The sequence below is a fragment of the Phacochoerus africanus genome, chromosome 10, assembly GCF_016906955.1.
Source record: "Phacochoerus africanus isolate WHEZ1 chromosome 10, ROS_Pafr_v1, whole genome shotgun sequence".
NCBI lineage: Eukaryota > Metazoa > Chordata > Mammalia > Artiodactyla > Suidae > Phacochoerus > Phacochoerus africanus.
In genome coordinates this window covers 126,456,609-126,472,306 of record NC_062553.1, presented here as the reverse complement: position 1 = coordinate 126,472,306, position 15,698 = coordinate 126,456,609, and the positions used below count along the sequence as shown (strand labels likewise).

Below are 15,698 nucleotides of genomic sequence, written 5' to 3'. Positions count from 1 at the left end.
GTCTTGTAATCTTCCTCTAAATAGTGTTCTAGGATTCGAACTTACCAACCAGTTAAAGTTGATTTTCCATCCTGGACTACATGATCGCTAAATTACCTTTCACATCTAATATTATATGCTTTTCTGGTTGCAATTTTGATGATTTCTATTGTAATTTTATAAGTGAATTTCAGTTATTCTTGCCAATGTGTGTATCAAGAGGGATAATACCTGATAGCATATAAGTTAAAAAGAATACAATTGCTTATATGATGATTGTTTTTAGTATTTGCTTAGTTTGTGTTCTTACTAACAGAGGTTAATAGAAGTAAAACAGTTGATAGGAGGAAATCACAAATTACATACTAAAGCAAATTTGCTAAGAATGATTAATATGGACCCTTCAGAGTTTATCTTTCTAGATTTGAATATTAAAATAGATAATTTTCATGTATTATATGTGTGACAGAACATAATACTGATTTTTTTATCTCAAATCTCTATAACATTGTGAATTTTGTGATGAATTTATATAAACTATTATATTCATTTGATCGCTTTAAATTATTGTGATCTAAAGGCTGAATTCACCTATGTATCCCTTAAAGTGCTTTTCTTAGTTTGACTCTAAATGCCAAATGAGCCAAGTTTTTCGACAAAGTCTCTCTCTTTTTTTTCCTCTTTTTCAGGGCCACACTTATGGCATATGGAAGTTCCCAGGCTAAGGGTCAAAATGGACTACAGCTGCTGGCCTACGCCACAGCCACAGCAACAAGGGATCCAAGCCACATCTGCGACCTACACCATAGCTCGCAGCAACACTGGATCCTTAACGCACTGAGCAAGGCCAGGGATCAAACCTGTATCCCTGGGAACTCCCAACAAAATCTTTAAAAAGTGAATTACTGTTTGCTTATATTAATCAGCAATGATCTTGTTTACACCTATAATAAAACAAATTTTTGACCATTGTTTTTGCATACATTAGTTGAAATTATAACTATAAATTTATATTGCTTTCTATATGTGTTGAATTCATGAACATGAATATGTTCTATGTGTGATTTTTACTGAAGCTCCACTGGCAATCTGTTATGGACTAAAAAGCATTCATTCATCCCTGATACTAATCTTTCACATTTATTTGAAATCATATAATCTTTCTCATGCTTGAAAATTATGTCCCTAGTAATTATTAATTTACTAGGTATGTGTTGGCTGGCTTAGCATTAATCATGATACATTTATTTGATATTTATATGCATGTCACTAGCATAGCACTTCTAAACTTTCATTTTGTCAGCCTTTATTAACTGGCCAATTATTAAATGGAGATGCATCTGACTTTCCCTTTGAATTTTTCAAGAATTATGTAAAACAATCTACAGTAAAGTTTGAATAATGAGAATATTATATCTAGAATGCATTAAATCTGGAATAAATACTGGAACAATTATGATAACTGATCTTCTCAGGTGGAATTAATTTTACCTTAATTCTTTCTAAATTTACTTCTGATTTTAATTCTAATCCCTTGCCTTCAAAGATTGGCATTCTGAGATGGCACTTGTGAACCCTCTTTTTTTCAGTATATGCTATGTCTTTATATGTGTTTTAGTTTTAAATATGTTTTGAATAGAACATGTATGCACAGAATAGTTGAAATGAAATTAAAACAGAAATCATAAGCCATATAGTAGAAATTAGACATTGTTCATTTGAAAACCAGAATGAAATAGTTTCTGAAGTTTAGTATTGGGTCATAAGTTTTCTGATAATCAAGAAAGAGAACAAAAACATTTTCATTTCTCCCATTTAATAGGAGAGACAAGTGTCATCAAAGTTTTAGATACCAAAAGGACTATTTTCTGTGGCCAGAAATGCCTTCCTCAAACTCTTTCACTTACTTTCCAATTTGCATATTATCTTCTCTTTGGAAACCTTGTATTATATACTCAGTAAAGAATTACCTTTTCTCCAAACTAAACATTGATAATTATAAAAGTTTATCAGTAATTGGATGTCTGTCATGTGAGAGATAACAGACACTGAATTATCTCCAATCTTCAAAATAATCCTAAAAGATTGTTTTACCCTCTTTGTAGATGCTAAAACTGAGACTCAGAGAAGTTAAGAAATTTGTATGAGGTCAAATAGCTCATTAGCATAGAATTGTTCATCTGGATTCCAACAGTACTTTGTAATTAGAGGATCTCCTCATGTACAATGTTCCTTTAAAAAAAAAAAAAGTGTTTCCTTGAGAGTTCCCTGATGATCAGGGGGTTAGGACTCAGTTGCTTTCATGGCAGTGGCCTAGGTTTGATCCCTGGTCTGGGAACGGAGATCCCATGTCAAGCCACTGCACCATGCTGCAGCCAAAAAAAATTTTCCATTGTTCTGTAATAACTGTGTAGGTTTTTGTCACTATTCCTCAAAGAAAGAAAATGTATAACATCTTGTGACATTTGACTATTACTGTGCTTTCTTGCAGCCTGTGAACTTATGAATCAAGGCATCTTGGCCCTAGTCAGCTCAATTGGCTGCACCTCGGCAGGTTCCCTCCAGTCTCTGGCGGATGCCATGCACATCCCCCATCTCTTCATTCAGCGCTCAACAGCTGGGACCCCAAGGAGTGGCTGTGGACTCACCCGAAGCAACAGGAATGATGACTACACTCTCTCTGTTCGCCCACCTGTCTACCTGAATGATGTTATCCTGAGAGTGGTCACAGAATATGCCTGGCAGAAATTTATTATATTCTATGATAGCGAATATGGTAAGTGTTTTTTATTCAAATGAAATTTGTAAATTGATATTTGCATGGAAGGTAGCTTCATTATATCTTGAAAAACTTGAGTTTACCTGCTATTAATTGTGGTTTTCATGACCTGTCATATCCTTCTTACAAATCGAACAACAACAACAATTCAAGGCCTCAAGTTCAATCTTTCATATATAACTTGATCTTCCAAGTAATGGGAAGTTATGAAGACATCTTTCTCCCCTTTCAAAAACATATATACCTCTATATAATAATTTAAAAAATAATTTTGGACAGATCTTGGAACACTGAAAAAAAAATTGCCCATTTCTATTTTTTTGGTTCAAAACAAATCCGAAGTATCTTGCCTATACCCTTGTTTAGACTTTCATATCTACTTAGTACTTAATTCTTTGAGGGTCATCAAAATAATATTTCTTTATATTTATCTGGCATATTGTCTACAATATAAAATCTCACAAAAATGCTGAGTAGTATGAAAATAATTTATTTAACTTTCTAAGGTAAAACACAGAACTGTTTGCCTAAATTCTCTATCATTTGAGAAAACACTTTGTCTCTATATTTTTAATTGTGTACACTAAGAAAAGTAAGCAAAAATAATATTATTTTGGTTTAAATATTTTCTTTCTGAATTAATCTATCTGTTTTCTAATCCCAGAGATTTTCAAATATAGTTTCCCTCTGATTTTTGCTATTAGGGAGAGAAGAAATGGAGTAGAGATCTATATAGGCAAATGAGAGGAAATAAACAGATTTTGATAAAGAATGTATGTTTTGAAACTTGTGTTTCCTTAGAGATTTGCCTTAAGAAGGAGTCTCAGAAAAACTTTTCATTCAGTATGGATGGGCCTAGTTTTTACATTTTTATTTTAAAAAGTCAAGATTTACCCTCTATAGTGTAAATTATTTTTATTATGAATAACTATTTTAAAATGAGAGTTTTCTTGCACGAATTACTCAGCATTGTGAACTATATTAAGAGAGCAGTTACTCAAGAGTGGGCCAGAAAATGGCATCAATAGAACTGAGCACAAACAGGTTGGCAGAAATCTGGGAAGCAGCAAAGAAGAGCTCCTGTGGACTCCCACGGAGGGAGAGCAAGTGGCAGTTACATTAGCCCTGAATATTCAAAGGTCACATGGGGTTTTGGCAGCTGAGTTCCGTTAAACTTGACGGGTAGGCTTCAGCCAAAAGTCTGTGGCACTGTCTAAAAGCATAGTCCTTTGTCCCTAGGACGGAAACCCTTATTTCATTGCTTAATTCATATTATTTAGGGATCATAGAATGAAGACCAAGAGACTGAAATGAATAAAATAAACAAAAAGGAAATAAAAATAGTTGGCTCATCAGTAAAAGTAAGGGTGGAACACAAATTTAATATTCACTGATAGGACTATTTAGTGAACATAGTAAAATGCCTCTGGAATGAGCATGCTGAGTATGCCTTTCACAGTTTTTTTCCCAGTCAAATTATCTATGGTACTTATAACCATAAGTGGTATTCTAATGACCTCTACTCAAACATAATTTGAAATAATGAATTTTCAATCCCTAAATCTTTCTTTAAGGGGAGAAAACAATTTTTAGTGAGTCCTATCAAAATAGTCTTGTAAAATGAAGGACAATAAAGTATTTTTTTTTCTTTTTTCTTTTTATAGCTGCACTCATGGCATGTGGAATTTCCCAGGCTAGGGGTCAAAGTTGGAGCTGCAGCTGCCAGGCTACACCACAGCCACCAGCAACGCCAGAGCTGAGCCGCATCTGTGACCCACACTGCAGCTTGTGGCAACTCTGGATCCTTAACACATTGAGCAAGGCCAGGGATTGAATCAGCATCCTCACAGACCATTTGGGGTTCTTAACCCACTGAGCCACAATGGGAACTCCAGATAAGTAAATTTTTATGTAGATATCTTTACAACATTAAAATGATAATTTTACTCTTTCTTTATAAATGCCCACAAGAAAAGAAAATTCCTAATCATTTTTCTAAGTCCTACATGGATTGTAATTGGGAAATTCTTATAAGAGAATACATTTTAAGTTACTGATGAGGTAATTTTTTTTTAATGTATGCTAAATTCATAGTCACACAAACTCATTTACATACATCTGAAATTCCTCATTCTTTTTTCTTTAGTTTCCCCTTGAAAGAATAAGATTTTATAATCACAGTTTGTCTCCTCTGTTAGAAGCCGTGTTTGTTTTAGGAATAATAAAAAACATTTTCCTTTACTATGATGATAAACTTGATTGAAACTTACTATTTAATTTAATAATTCATGAAAAAGTATTCTGCTTGTGCTACTAAAATTATTTCCAGTAATACTCTCGTTCAAAAAAGGAAATTTTCCTTTGATACTCACAATAAATCTTGCTAGTAAAGAACTGGGCTAGAGTCCAAAATAAACATCAAGCTGTCCAAATACCTTGTACCTTGAAGAGAGCTACATGTATTTACATATCCATTCATCAATGTCTTCGTTTTAAGTTCAAACATTGGAATTACACTAGACTTTTATCTTGCTTATCAAGAGTTACTTACATTAAGGAATGGATTAAGCATTGTCCATCGATGGAATCAGGCAGCCTGTTGGAGCCAAATGTTATTGAAGATATATTTTGCTTAGAAAAAATATACTTAATAAAAGATTAAGCTTCTTATCTAGTTTATTAGAGAAACACTTTTTTTTAAGCAGTTTATGATTAAGGAAGGACATAGTATAAAAGTCTGCTTTAATAAAGAAAATTCAAGTCTGAGTCAAAATAAGTGGCTAAAAAGAGAAAAAAATTGTGCAACTCTATTTGAATTGATTGAGTCAAGACATTTTTTAAAAGGCTTGAAAAGAGGAAGTGTTGAACTTGTAAAAATGTCATTCAGGAAATGTTCATAGCTCATTTGTTTAGTGCAAATGCAAAATATGAGATGAAAAGTTTTACAGAATGTAGTTTTTACCTTTAAGAAGCTTACAATTAGCAAAAGAGAATATATTTACATGACTCCCTTAATAGAGAAAATAGTGTATTGTGCCATGAATGATGCAAGCTGAATGCTAGTGGTGTATAATGAAGAAAGTGTTTAATTTTGGCAGTAATGATCAAAGAAGCCTTCATGGGTGAACTTTGATCTTGATTATTGTTTCTCAGAACTCTCTACCCAACTTTCACAGTGTTTGAGAAACAGAGATGGCCACTCCAATAGAGAGAAAGTGTGACCAAGTCTTGCAGCAATAAAAATAATAATAAAATATTATTTCTGAGCCTTTTTATTTGCCAGGCACTAGAATAAGTGTTTTACATTGTATCATTGAATCTTCTTAACAGCTCTATAAGGTAGATAACATTATTATCATAATTTTACAAATAGAAAAAACAGAAACAACTGATGAGTAACTTTTTCACAAAACGTAGCTACAAAGTATCAGAGTTGAGATTTAAAGTCTGACCAGTGAGTGTTGGTGGTATAGTGGTGAACCTTCCAAAGTCTGACCAGCACCTATATTCCTAACCATGTATAATGGGTATAAAGAGTTTGCAGTTAACTGTCACCCAAGAATATAATAAGGGGTAATCTTATAGAGGACATTTATTACATCCAGGTTCTGTTCTAAGTGCTTTACAGGTATTATCTCCTTCTAGCTTTCAGAGGTAGATGATGATGATAATGATGATGATGATGACATGTACAAATTTAAAAAAGAAATGAGGCGATAAGAGGTCAGGTGACACAGAAGCCTGAGTCCAAGAAGCCTGAGTCCAGACACCAGTAATCTCTTCAGGGTCCTTGTTTTCAACCAGTGGACATTTTGAAGCTATAAAAATAAGAATAAGATTAATCTCTGATACTGTGAAAGAAAAAAGAAAAAAGATTTGCAAATGAAATATATAAAATCATTTTTATTAAAGAGAGAGAGTGACTTCAAGTCTGCAGATCTTCACCATATTAACACCATTAAGGAAAAATACTGTATATCAATTCAGAAGGTTTGGTTATCATTGTAAATATGGAAGCAAGACCGTCATTGGGTCAAAGTAGGCTCACCCCTGAGCAAAAATAGACACCTGCCTATACAGTAACCATTCCCCCTTTTAAATTTGCTAACAAAATGCCAAATTTATTTGAGAGGACAGTACTTCTAGTGGAAAAACTATGTTCCCTAGAATTGCTTACAGTTGGGAATTGTAATATGACATTGTCAAGAACTGTGAAGAATCTGAGATTTTACCTAGTTGCAAGAAACCAGTTAGCCTGCCTCAGTTTTATGGATACTGGCATAAAACACTATGCTCCTGGATTAGAGACAGAGAGCTTTAATACTCAAGGCACAGCAAGCAGCATGAGCCTGTCTTAACTGAAACTTTCCACTCATATCAGACATCATTAAGAAAATAAATAAGAAAACTACAAACTGGGGATAAATTCCAATACGTATATCTGGAAAACTTATGTAATGTAAATACATAGGCTATGTAAGGATCTCCGAGATTCAAACAACGTAAACTCCTACAAAGCAACAATATGAGACCACAAAGCCTTGTGCAGACAATTAATATAAGAAGATATATTAATGGCCAATAAACACAAGTGCTGAACATTTTTAGTTCATGGATAAAAGCAAATTAAAATCAAATGATCTCTATCTACTAGATTGGCTGAATGTCAGTGTTACATATAGGCAAGAATGTGGCAAACTGAAACTCTCTTGTTTTGTGATTGCATTTAAAAACATATTACTGCAATGGAAAGCCATTTGGCAGTTCATGACAAATTTTAATATGCATCTACCACATGACTTACTCATTTCACTATCAGGTATTTACCAAGTTAAATGAGGATGTGTATCCTCATAAATCTGATACAAGAATGCTCATATCTTGGAGTTCCCTGGTAGCTTAGCATGTTAAGGGTCTGGTGTTGTCATTGCTGAGGCTTGGGTCACTGCTGTGGCACAGATCCGATTCCTGGTTTGGGAACTTCCAATTGTTATGAGCATCCACCCACCCCCCAAAAAAAGAATGCTCATATCAGCATTATTCATTATGTTCCCAAACTGGAAACAACTCAGATGCCCATCATTTTGAAAATGGTTCAACAAATTGTGGTATATCTCTACAATGGTATACTATTCAGCGGTAAAGAGAAATGAACCACTGAAATATGCAAAAGCAAAATTTTGAATGAAAGAAGCCTGAAGTAAAAGAAGTACATGCTGTATTATTGCATTTATATGAAGACCAGTAGCATACGAAACTAATCTTGGTGGTCCAAATCAGAAAATGGCATCTTAGAGTTCTCTTTGTAGCTTAATGGGTTAAGAACCTGACTAGTATCCATGAGGATGTGGGTTCAATCCCTGGCCTCACTCATTGGATTCAGAATCTAGCACTGCATTGGATTAAGAATCTGGCATTGCAGCAAGCTCTGGTGTGGCCCTAAAAAAAAAAAAAAAAAAAAAAAGAGTGCATCTCTGGCCAGGGGGTGGATTGTGTGGAAAAGGATGTAAGATAACCTTCTGTGGTAATAGAAATATTCAGTATCTTGTTTTGAGTAGAATACAATAAATGTTACACTAGAATACAACAAATGCTCTTTGAACTACACATGTAAGTTCTATTTATTTTATTATAGATAAATTATATCTCTGCAAAAATATTAGAAGGCAGAACAACTTATTAAGTTATCTGAAGACTAAAAAAGTAAAGAAAAAGAAAAAATCAATTTGCCCATCAGAATTTTAAACTGAATATCATAATTGAAGTATGGTCACTTACCCATTATGGAGTCGTAGACAAAAGATGGAATTGAATGTAGTGGACAGGAGGAAGCTAGAAGAACTTTTTAATCATAATAATACCTCAGCTCTATCACAGACCCCTGAAATCAGAATTTTTGAAAGTTAGGCCCTATCAACCTACATATTTTAATCTCCCTCCTGGTGTTTCTGATGCAACCAGATTTGTTCCTAGATGAGGCATTTGGAGACAAGAAATATGAACAGGTGTCTTCTTCAGCATCTTTGGTAGCATTGTTTCCCCTGCCAGAACTCGCCAAATAAGAGAGAACTCATTATATTCTGAAGGAGGCTTTTTCATGTATGGACAGTGGATATTTCTAATTGTCAGAAAGCTTTTACTAATGTGAAACTTAAAACACATTGGACAAAAGTATCCATTTCTGAAATAATATAACACATGGAATCCTTTTGCTTGTAATCATTTACCAACAAGAGAATGATTATACCCCATGAACCCACTTAATATTCTACTGCCTAAGGACCAAGAACAATTTATAATTTTCAACTTGATATGTTTTTGAGATAGTCCCGCCTTTCTAAATGTCTTTATCTCTATTGACTATTCTACTATTTCAATATTTCTGTATACAATCAACACATTTATTGATGACATACAATATGCTACACACTATCTTATTGTCTTAGAGAAGTGAGACTTTACCTCTTTTTAGCAAAATGAAAAAAAGACTTGTGTCTTGTGTTTTTGAAAAATCTCTGCCTTTTAAAAATGTTATGCTAAATCTTTATTATATTACTCATTTTATCACCCTACCCTTCCAGTGTCTCATCCTCTTCAGTTTGTTTAGCATGCTGTTTATGCTTTCAGCCTAATCTCTGAGAGGAAGTTTGGTCAAGTAGGTGGAATATGATATCCAGGAAGGCTCACTAGAAGCAATTAGAAGCAGTCCAGGCAGGCTCACCATCAGAGAAGTCTAAGCAAGAGATTTGTTGAATGTACCAGATAGGGGCTAGATTCCGGAATCAAGAAGTCTCGGAACTGACAATATATAGAAACCAGAAAGTTTTAGGAGTAGGGGGTCTTCAAAATAGAATAAGAGCATATAGATGGCCTTAATGGGGGTTTTCTATTCTGAGAATATTGAAAGAAAAGTTGAATTCCAGGGACGGGTGGACTGAAGAGAACTGATTTACAAGAGTGACATAAGCACTAAGGTTGATGTTCATTTCATCAAATGAGATATCATGGTTTTTTAATTTCCTTTACCTAAAAAGGTATTGGTCCCACAGCCTAATAGTGGGATGAATCTATTTGTACATTTATTCTCTGGGTCCAGTTATGGAGCCTCGGGACAATATGATGATAGGGACCTAAGCATCTTGTGAAAGTAATGACATAGAGACATGAGCCTAATGAAAGCAGTTGGATATACCTTCTAGCTATAACTCATTTCTCCTTCATTTCATGCATTTGCTTCATTTTCAAGTTAGTCAGATAACATGGGCATGTTCTTACAGCTTATACTAAAAAAAAAAAAAAAAAAGACCCTTCCTGTCTTTGTCCATGTATCAATATCATACATATGGCTGTTTAACCACATAGAAAGTTTCAGGCTCTGTTTGGGTATTGTGGTCATCCTTGAACCAAACAGTTTGTTCAGAGCCGTGGTGGGCTCTCAGTCACCAGCCTGAGTTACATGATGACCCTCTGGGCATCATGGTATGTGTAAGTGGGTACATGTGCTTCCTTTTTCACTTCGAAAGAAATTTGCTTATAAGAAAAACAAATTCTTAAATAGTAATTATATTTTTCATCTGATTAGTTTATTTTTTAATTTAACATTAAATCATAATGTTAGATGCTTAAAATTATAAATAGTTGTTTTTATAATTCACCATTTGTAATTTCTTTTAAAATATATCCTTGCTTGGTTTGATTTGTTTGTTTTTGCTTATTTTGGTCATTTTAGACTTATTTTATATTCTTAGCCTTTCTGATGTTTTCCTTAAGATGGCAGAGTAGTCTTTTTTATTTTACAATAAGACTTTTGGCCATGTGTAAATATCTACTATAATTTTTACCGTAGATATTTCTGAAAGTCAGAGACCTAAAAGTACATAATAAATGGTGATAAGGTATCCTAACATGAAAACGGCTAGATGACTTTTTGATACCATATGCAAAAAAGAAAAAATAAGGAAAGTTTTTTTGATACCATATGCAAAAAATAAAGTTCAACTCTAAGGACAAATGGATTATTTACGGAATCCCCTACCTTCTATGAACACTGATTTAATGATTCCAGATTAAGGGCCAGTATGTAGATGAATGACCTGAGGTACTTAAGCAGGACCCTTCAGGATATCACTCTTTCCTTACAACTCAGTTGCTTTATATACAGTAGAACTCTTTGAAATGAACCTTGAATGGCTATCAGAATGAATGCATTCATAGGAATCATAATATTTATTCTATGCAGTCTTTGTGTAGGTTTTATCAAGGCCCATAAAATGGACACATTCCTCTTAATTTACTGCAAATGTTTATAATTACCCTGAGGGTGTTTTCAAGTGTCTGTTGACTATAATATTATTAACTCTCTCTCTCTCTAGATAGTCTTAAAGCAGTTTATTGCTCATTTGGCTACTTTCCAGCTTTCAATTCTCTCATTTACTTCAATGTACATCAATAAGCATGTAATTAATCCAAGCATCTTATTGAACTATTTTGTTTGCATTAGTATATATTATGTAAAGTAGGCAAAAATGACATATTCTACAATTTTGGATTTGTTCATCAGTAAAATGGCCTAAAAAATATTGATCTGCATTACAGTAAAAATGACTTTTGAACTGAAACATTATGATCTGCTGTTAAAATCATAAGTTCTTATCAAATAGAAAATCTCAGTAGGTCACTGTTGCTGGACTGTGTCACCTCCAAATCTCATACAGCACATTATTATCTTTATTTTCTAAATATGCTACAAATGATAAGGAAATAATTAGTGACTCAAATTACTTTTGAAGTAAGGTTTCTTTTGAACATTTTTTTAAATCACTCAATGGCTAAAAGGCTTTTTTTCCTCCCTAAGGAAACAAGGCATTTATACATATGTTTTGTTGTTTGTATACTGGGAAAGTCCATTCAGCTTAATAATACATCTCATGTGTTCAACAGCATAACGTATTTCTTTTTATGTAAAATAAGTCACGAATTTCTAAATATTAACTTTAAAGCTTAGCATTAGGTCATAATTTCAGAAACACCAAGAATGTCTGAATGCAGTACTGAAGTCTCCTGTAAGGTCTTCAGTGCACTAAGTGATCACCATGATTAAATTGTGCCTAATCGGTTCAAATGAAGGGAGGAGATGAATAGATGGGAAAAAAATCAGACTTACAAAGCCTTAGTGCCAAATCTCTTTTCCTTCCAAATTTAGTATTTTACAGGTGATATTTGAATATATTGATCAGACCGAGAATTACTGTTTGATATACTCCAGACAATGCCAATAAATTTAAGTTGCAATTACAGCTGGGAAAATTTGTAGTAATGTAAAATTCTCCTGTCTGTTTTAGAGTCTATTTATCATCAGATGTGTAGATAACAAACTCACCGAGGGCAGGGATTGTCTTGTTCAAAATTGTCTTTCAAGTACCTCTCACAGTGCCTTGGCACATGGAGATTCCAAAAGAAATCTGTTTGGATGCTGGCTATCGGTTTGGGATGAACAGCAAAATATCATATTACTCATTCAAGGGTCATTTTAGAAATGTGTTTATACATTAGATTCTAGTATCACCTGGGATTTTTCTACCTTAATCTGTTTATATTACAAGCCATTTTTCAGTGGAGAGATTAAATTTATTATTACATTAGTGATCATAATAAAGTCATTATTCTAAACAATTTAATAAAACAAATCACTGTGGTTCAATGAGAGATCGCCTCCTGGAGAGTTGTGGGAAGTTGGTCTAAGTAGGTTAACATAAATTAGATATAGAAATTTCTGGTTGCTAGAATATCCAGTTCTAAAGATATTACCTAGATCAACTTTTAGTCTTTAGTATAATTTTTTGTTTTCCATTTTTACATAGAAAAAGACAGCAGAAGAAAATTAAGAAAAGTGAGACTTTTTTGACTGGATTAATAAAGTCCTGATAATGAAAGTATAAATTGCATTGAAATTTGCAGTTGACAAACTGCTTTAATATTTCACACACCTTATTTCCATTTATTAGAATAACCTAGTAATTAGGTGATATAATTTTATATTTGCATGCATAAGATGTGGTTAGTTGTTTCTTTTCCTAAGCTTCCATTCCTTTGTTATATTTCTTTAATTGGCATTAATCACATTAAAGCAGTTACTTGTTTACATTTTATTCCCTCCACCAAACTGGATGTACCTCAAGAACAGGAATTGTGCCTGCAACTTCATTACCAAACTAACAGATACTTATCAAAAGACTAGGTAACAGTCAGTACCCTTTCTCCTGCAAGTGGCAGAAGCTCATTTCTAACTAGGTAAACAGAAAAAGTAATTTTTTTTTTTTGACTGGCTTGTGTAGTTGGGAAGTCTAAAAATTAGTTAGCTTGTTTCTGTTTCACTTCACTTATTGGCTGCATTCTCAGTTTCTCACTAAATACTCTGGCTCTTGCAGTTCTAAAACTGCACCATTACAACTTGTAGATAAATGAAAGACCCTTTTTTTTTTTCATTATCCAGATATCAAATTTCAATCTTTTTTGAACCCTTGACTATGTGCAAACTAATTACTTAGGCCAAAGACATGGAGAGCTTAAGTTGACCATCCTGTGTCACTGGACCATCCTGCAATGAGTGGAGGGGGTTGAGCACATGTGGAGCACAGATGTGTCTGGGTTTGCTTCTTAAATGAAAAATGAGGTCTTGTGATTTGAATAAAGGAGAATAAATATTGGGAAGATAAAATCAGCAGACATCAACACCTGTGAAATTGGTTAAGTTCACATGGCTCTGTGGGTAGCAAAGTAAGGATCCAAACCTGGTTTTCTGACATCAAGTATAGTGTGTTTTCCTCTACATAAAAAGTCATATTAGGAGTTCCCATCATGGCTCAGCAGAAATGAATCAGACTAGAATCCATGAGGACTCAGGTTCAATCCCTGACATCGCTCAGTGGGTTAAGGATCCAGTGTTGCCATGAGCTGTGGTGTAGATCTTAGATGTGGCTTGGATCCTGCATTGCTGTGGCTGTAGTGTAGGCTGCCAGCTACAGCTCCAATTTGACCCCTAGCCTGGGAACCTCCATGTGCCGCAGGTACAGCTTTTAAAAGACAATAGACAAAAGGGAAAGAAAAGAAAGAAAGATACAGTACTGACTAAAAAGGACTTATCAGGACTTCTCGTGTAAAATTACCCTGAAAATCAAAAGAGTAACCTTTGACTCCATAAATAGAAGGAAAAGCTCCTATGCCACCCAAATGCCCTCAACTGCAGAGAGCCCTGGACCAAAGTTCATGTGGACTTATAAAGCCCCTCCTGCCAGCCCTTACGTGGAGGAATCTGAAGGCCATGCCACTGCCGGTGCTCTGTGCAGTCCTCTACTGAGCCTGTATCACAGCTCCCTCTTTGCTGACCCTGTTCCCTTCCCCGGTTACACAGTGTCATCTCCAAGAGCAGCCTCTAAGCAGATTTCCACCCTTCAATCTCTATCTCAGAGGCCACTTCCCTGGGAAACCAATCTTCTTTCTTGGGCCTGAAAAACAACTAGAGTGAGTCTAAATAACAAGGGAAAGTAATTAAAGGTTATCAGGAAAGATATTTATATAAGTTTTTCAATATTTTTATTTTAAATATTTATTTAAGAGGATGTAATATACAGTACTAGTTAATATGTGACTATCTATACTCTACCTTCTTTTATCGTGTGGATAGAAAAATAATCATTAAGAGCTGTGGCTAGACGTGTTCAGGTTTTCCAGTAACTACCCTTAAGGGAAGCAAGCAGATGAGACCAAGAGACCATGACCTAGGCAGTGTGCAGAATATTTTGGATATGTACCTTTACATGTTTGGGATCCATAATTTTCATGATTTTCTCGGAGGAGTCTGTGACAGAAAGCTAAAAAATTGGAGCTTTGGTTCCCAAACCAGTTTCTTAAAAATCATCCAGCGGCTAATTTTTGGATTTTATCATGAGCGTTTTTGATTCCATAGGAGTGGGGTGGGGCTCAGAAATCTTCCTTTTGGACAGGTTCTCTGAATGCTTCTAAAATAAAATTCGGTGGACCACAATTTGAAAACTGCCAGCCGAAGGCCTAAGCCATACTTCTCTATTAGTTTTCAATTGCTGGTGTAACAAAGGATCACAAATTTAGAGGCTTAAACAATACAAATTATTACTTTACAGTTCTGTAGGTTAGACGTCTGACATGGGATCCAATGGGCTAAAATCAAGATGTGAGCAAGGCTGTGTTTTGTTTTGTTTTTCTTCAGGTTCTTGGGGAGAACCCATTCTCCCATTCTCTTCCCTTTCCCAGAGACCATCCACATTTATTCTCTCAAGGTCTCCTTCCTTCATCCTCAAAGCCAGCAGCATTCATTTCTGAATTTTCCTGAAATTCTTCTCAGATCTTCCCCCGACTCTCCTCTTCTGCCTCCTTCTTTCAATTTTTAAAAATCTTATGATTACACTGGTCCCACCAGAGTAATAGGAAAGATTAGGTGATCTGGAGCACTATCTCCTCTTTATGTAACCTAAATTATTCATAGATCCCAGGGGTTTGGACTTGGGCATCTTTGGGATGTCATATTCTGCCTTCCGCCAGTCCCTTTTTAGAGCTCAGGGAAAAAAGTCCTTTTTTTTTTGTCCAGTCCTTTGTGTAATGACTTCTTTAATGAGCCTTCCATCACTTGCCACTGTATAATTATCTGGTCAGTAGAATTAATAATCCCTGGGAACTCCTGAAACTAGTCTTTAACTTTCTGTTATGAATAAGTGACATATAGTTGTAACCGCAACCCTGGAAGCTTTATGAAGTCAGGCATCACTTCTTATCTCTTTAATTTCTTTAACCTGTAGCACTTTACTCATTTTTTTTGTTGTTGTTTTTTTGCCAGCTAACAGGTTTACAGATAATGTGGCTGAATAATTGTGATGGCTGATCATGTTCATGAACTGACAAAGTCAAA

The 15,698-nt window shown here is 34.6% G+C and overlaps 1 protein-coding gene across 1 annotated transcript in view; it reads left to right on the top strand.

The window, feature by feature from the left end:
* The window catches only part of GRID2 (glutamate ionotropic receptor delta type subunit 2), a 1,319,580-nt gene that overhangs the window by 687,993 nt on the left and 615,889 nt on the right, over positions 1 to 15,698 (top strand). Inside the window, exon 3 of the mRNA XM_047798305.1 lies at positions 2,471 to 2,755. Within this exon, the coding sequence (XP_047654261.1) occupies positions 2,471 to 2,755 (285 nt within the window). The remainder of the gene's footprint in view (positions 1 to 2,470; positions 2,756 to 15,698) is intronic.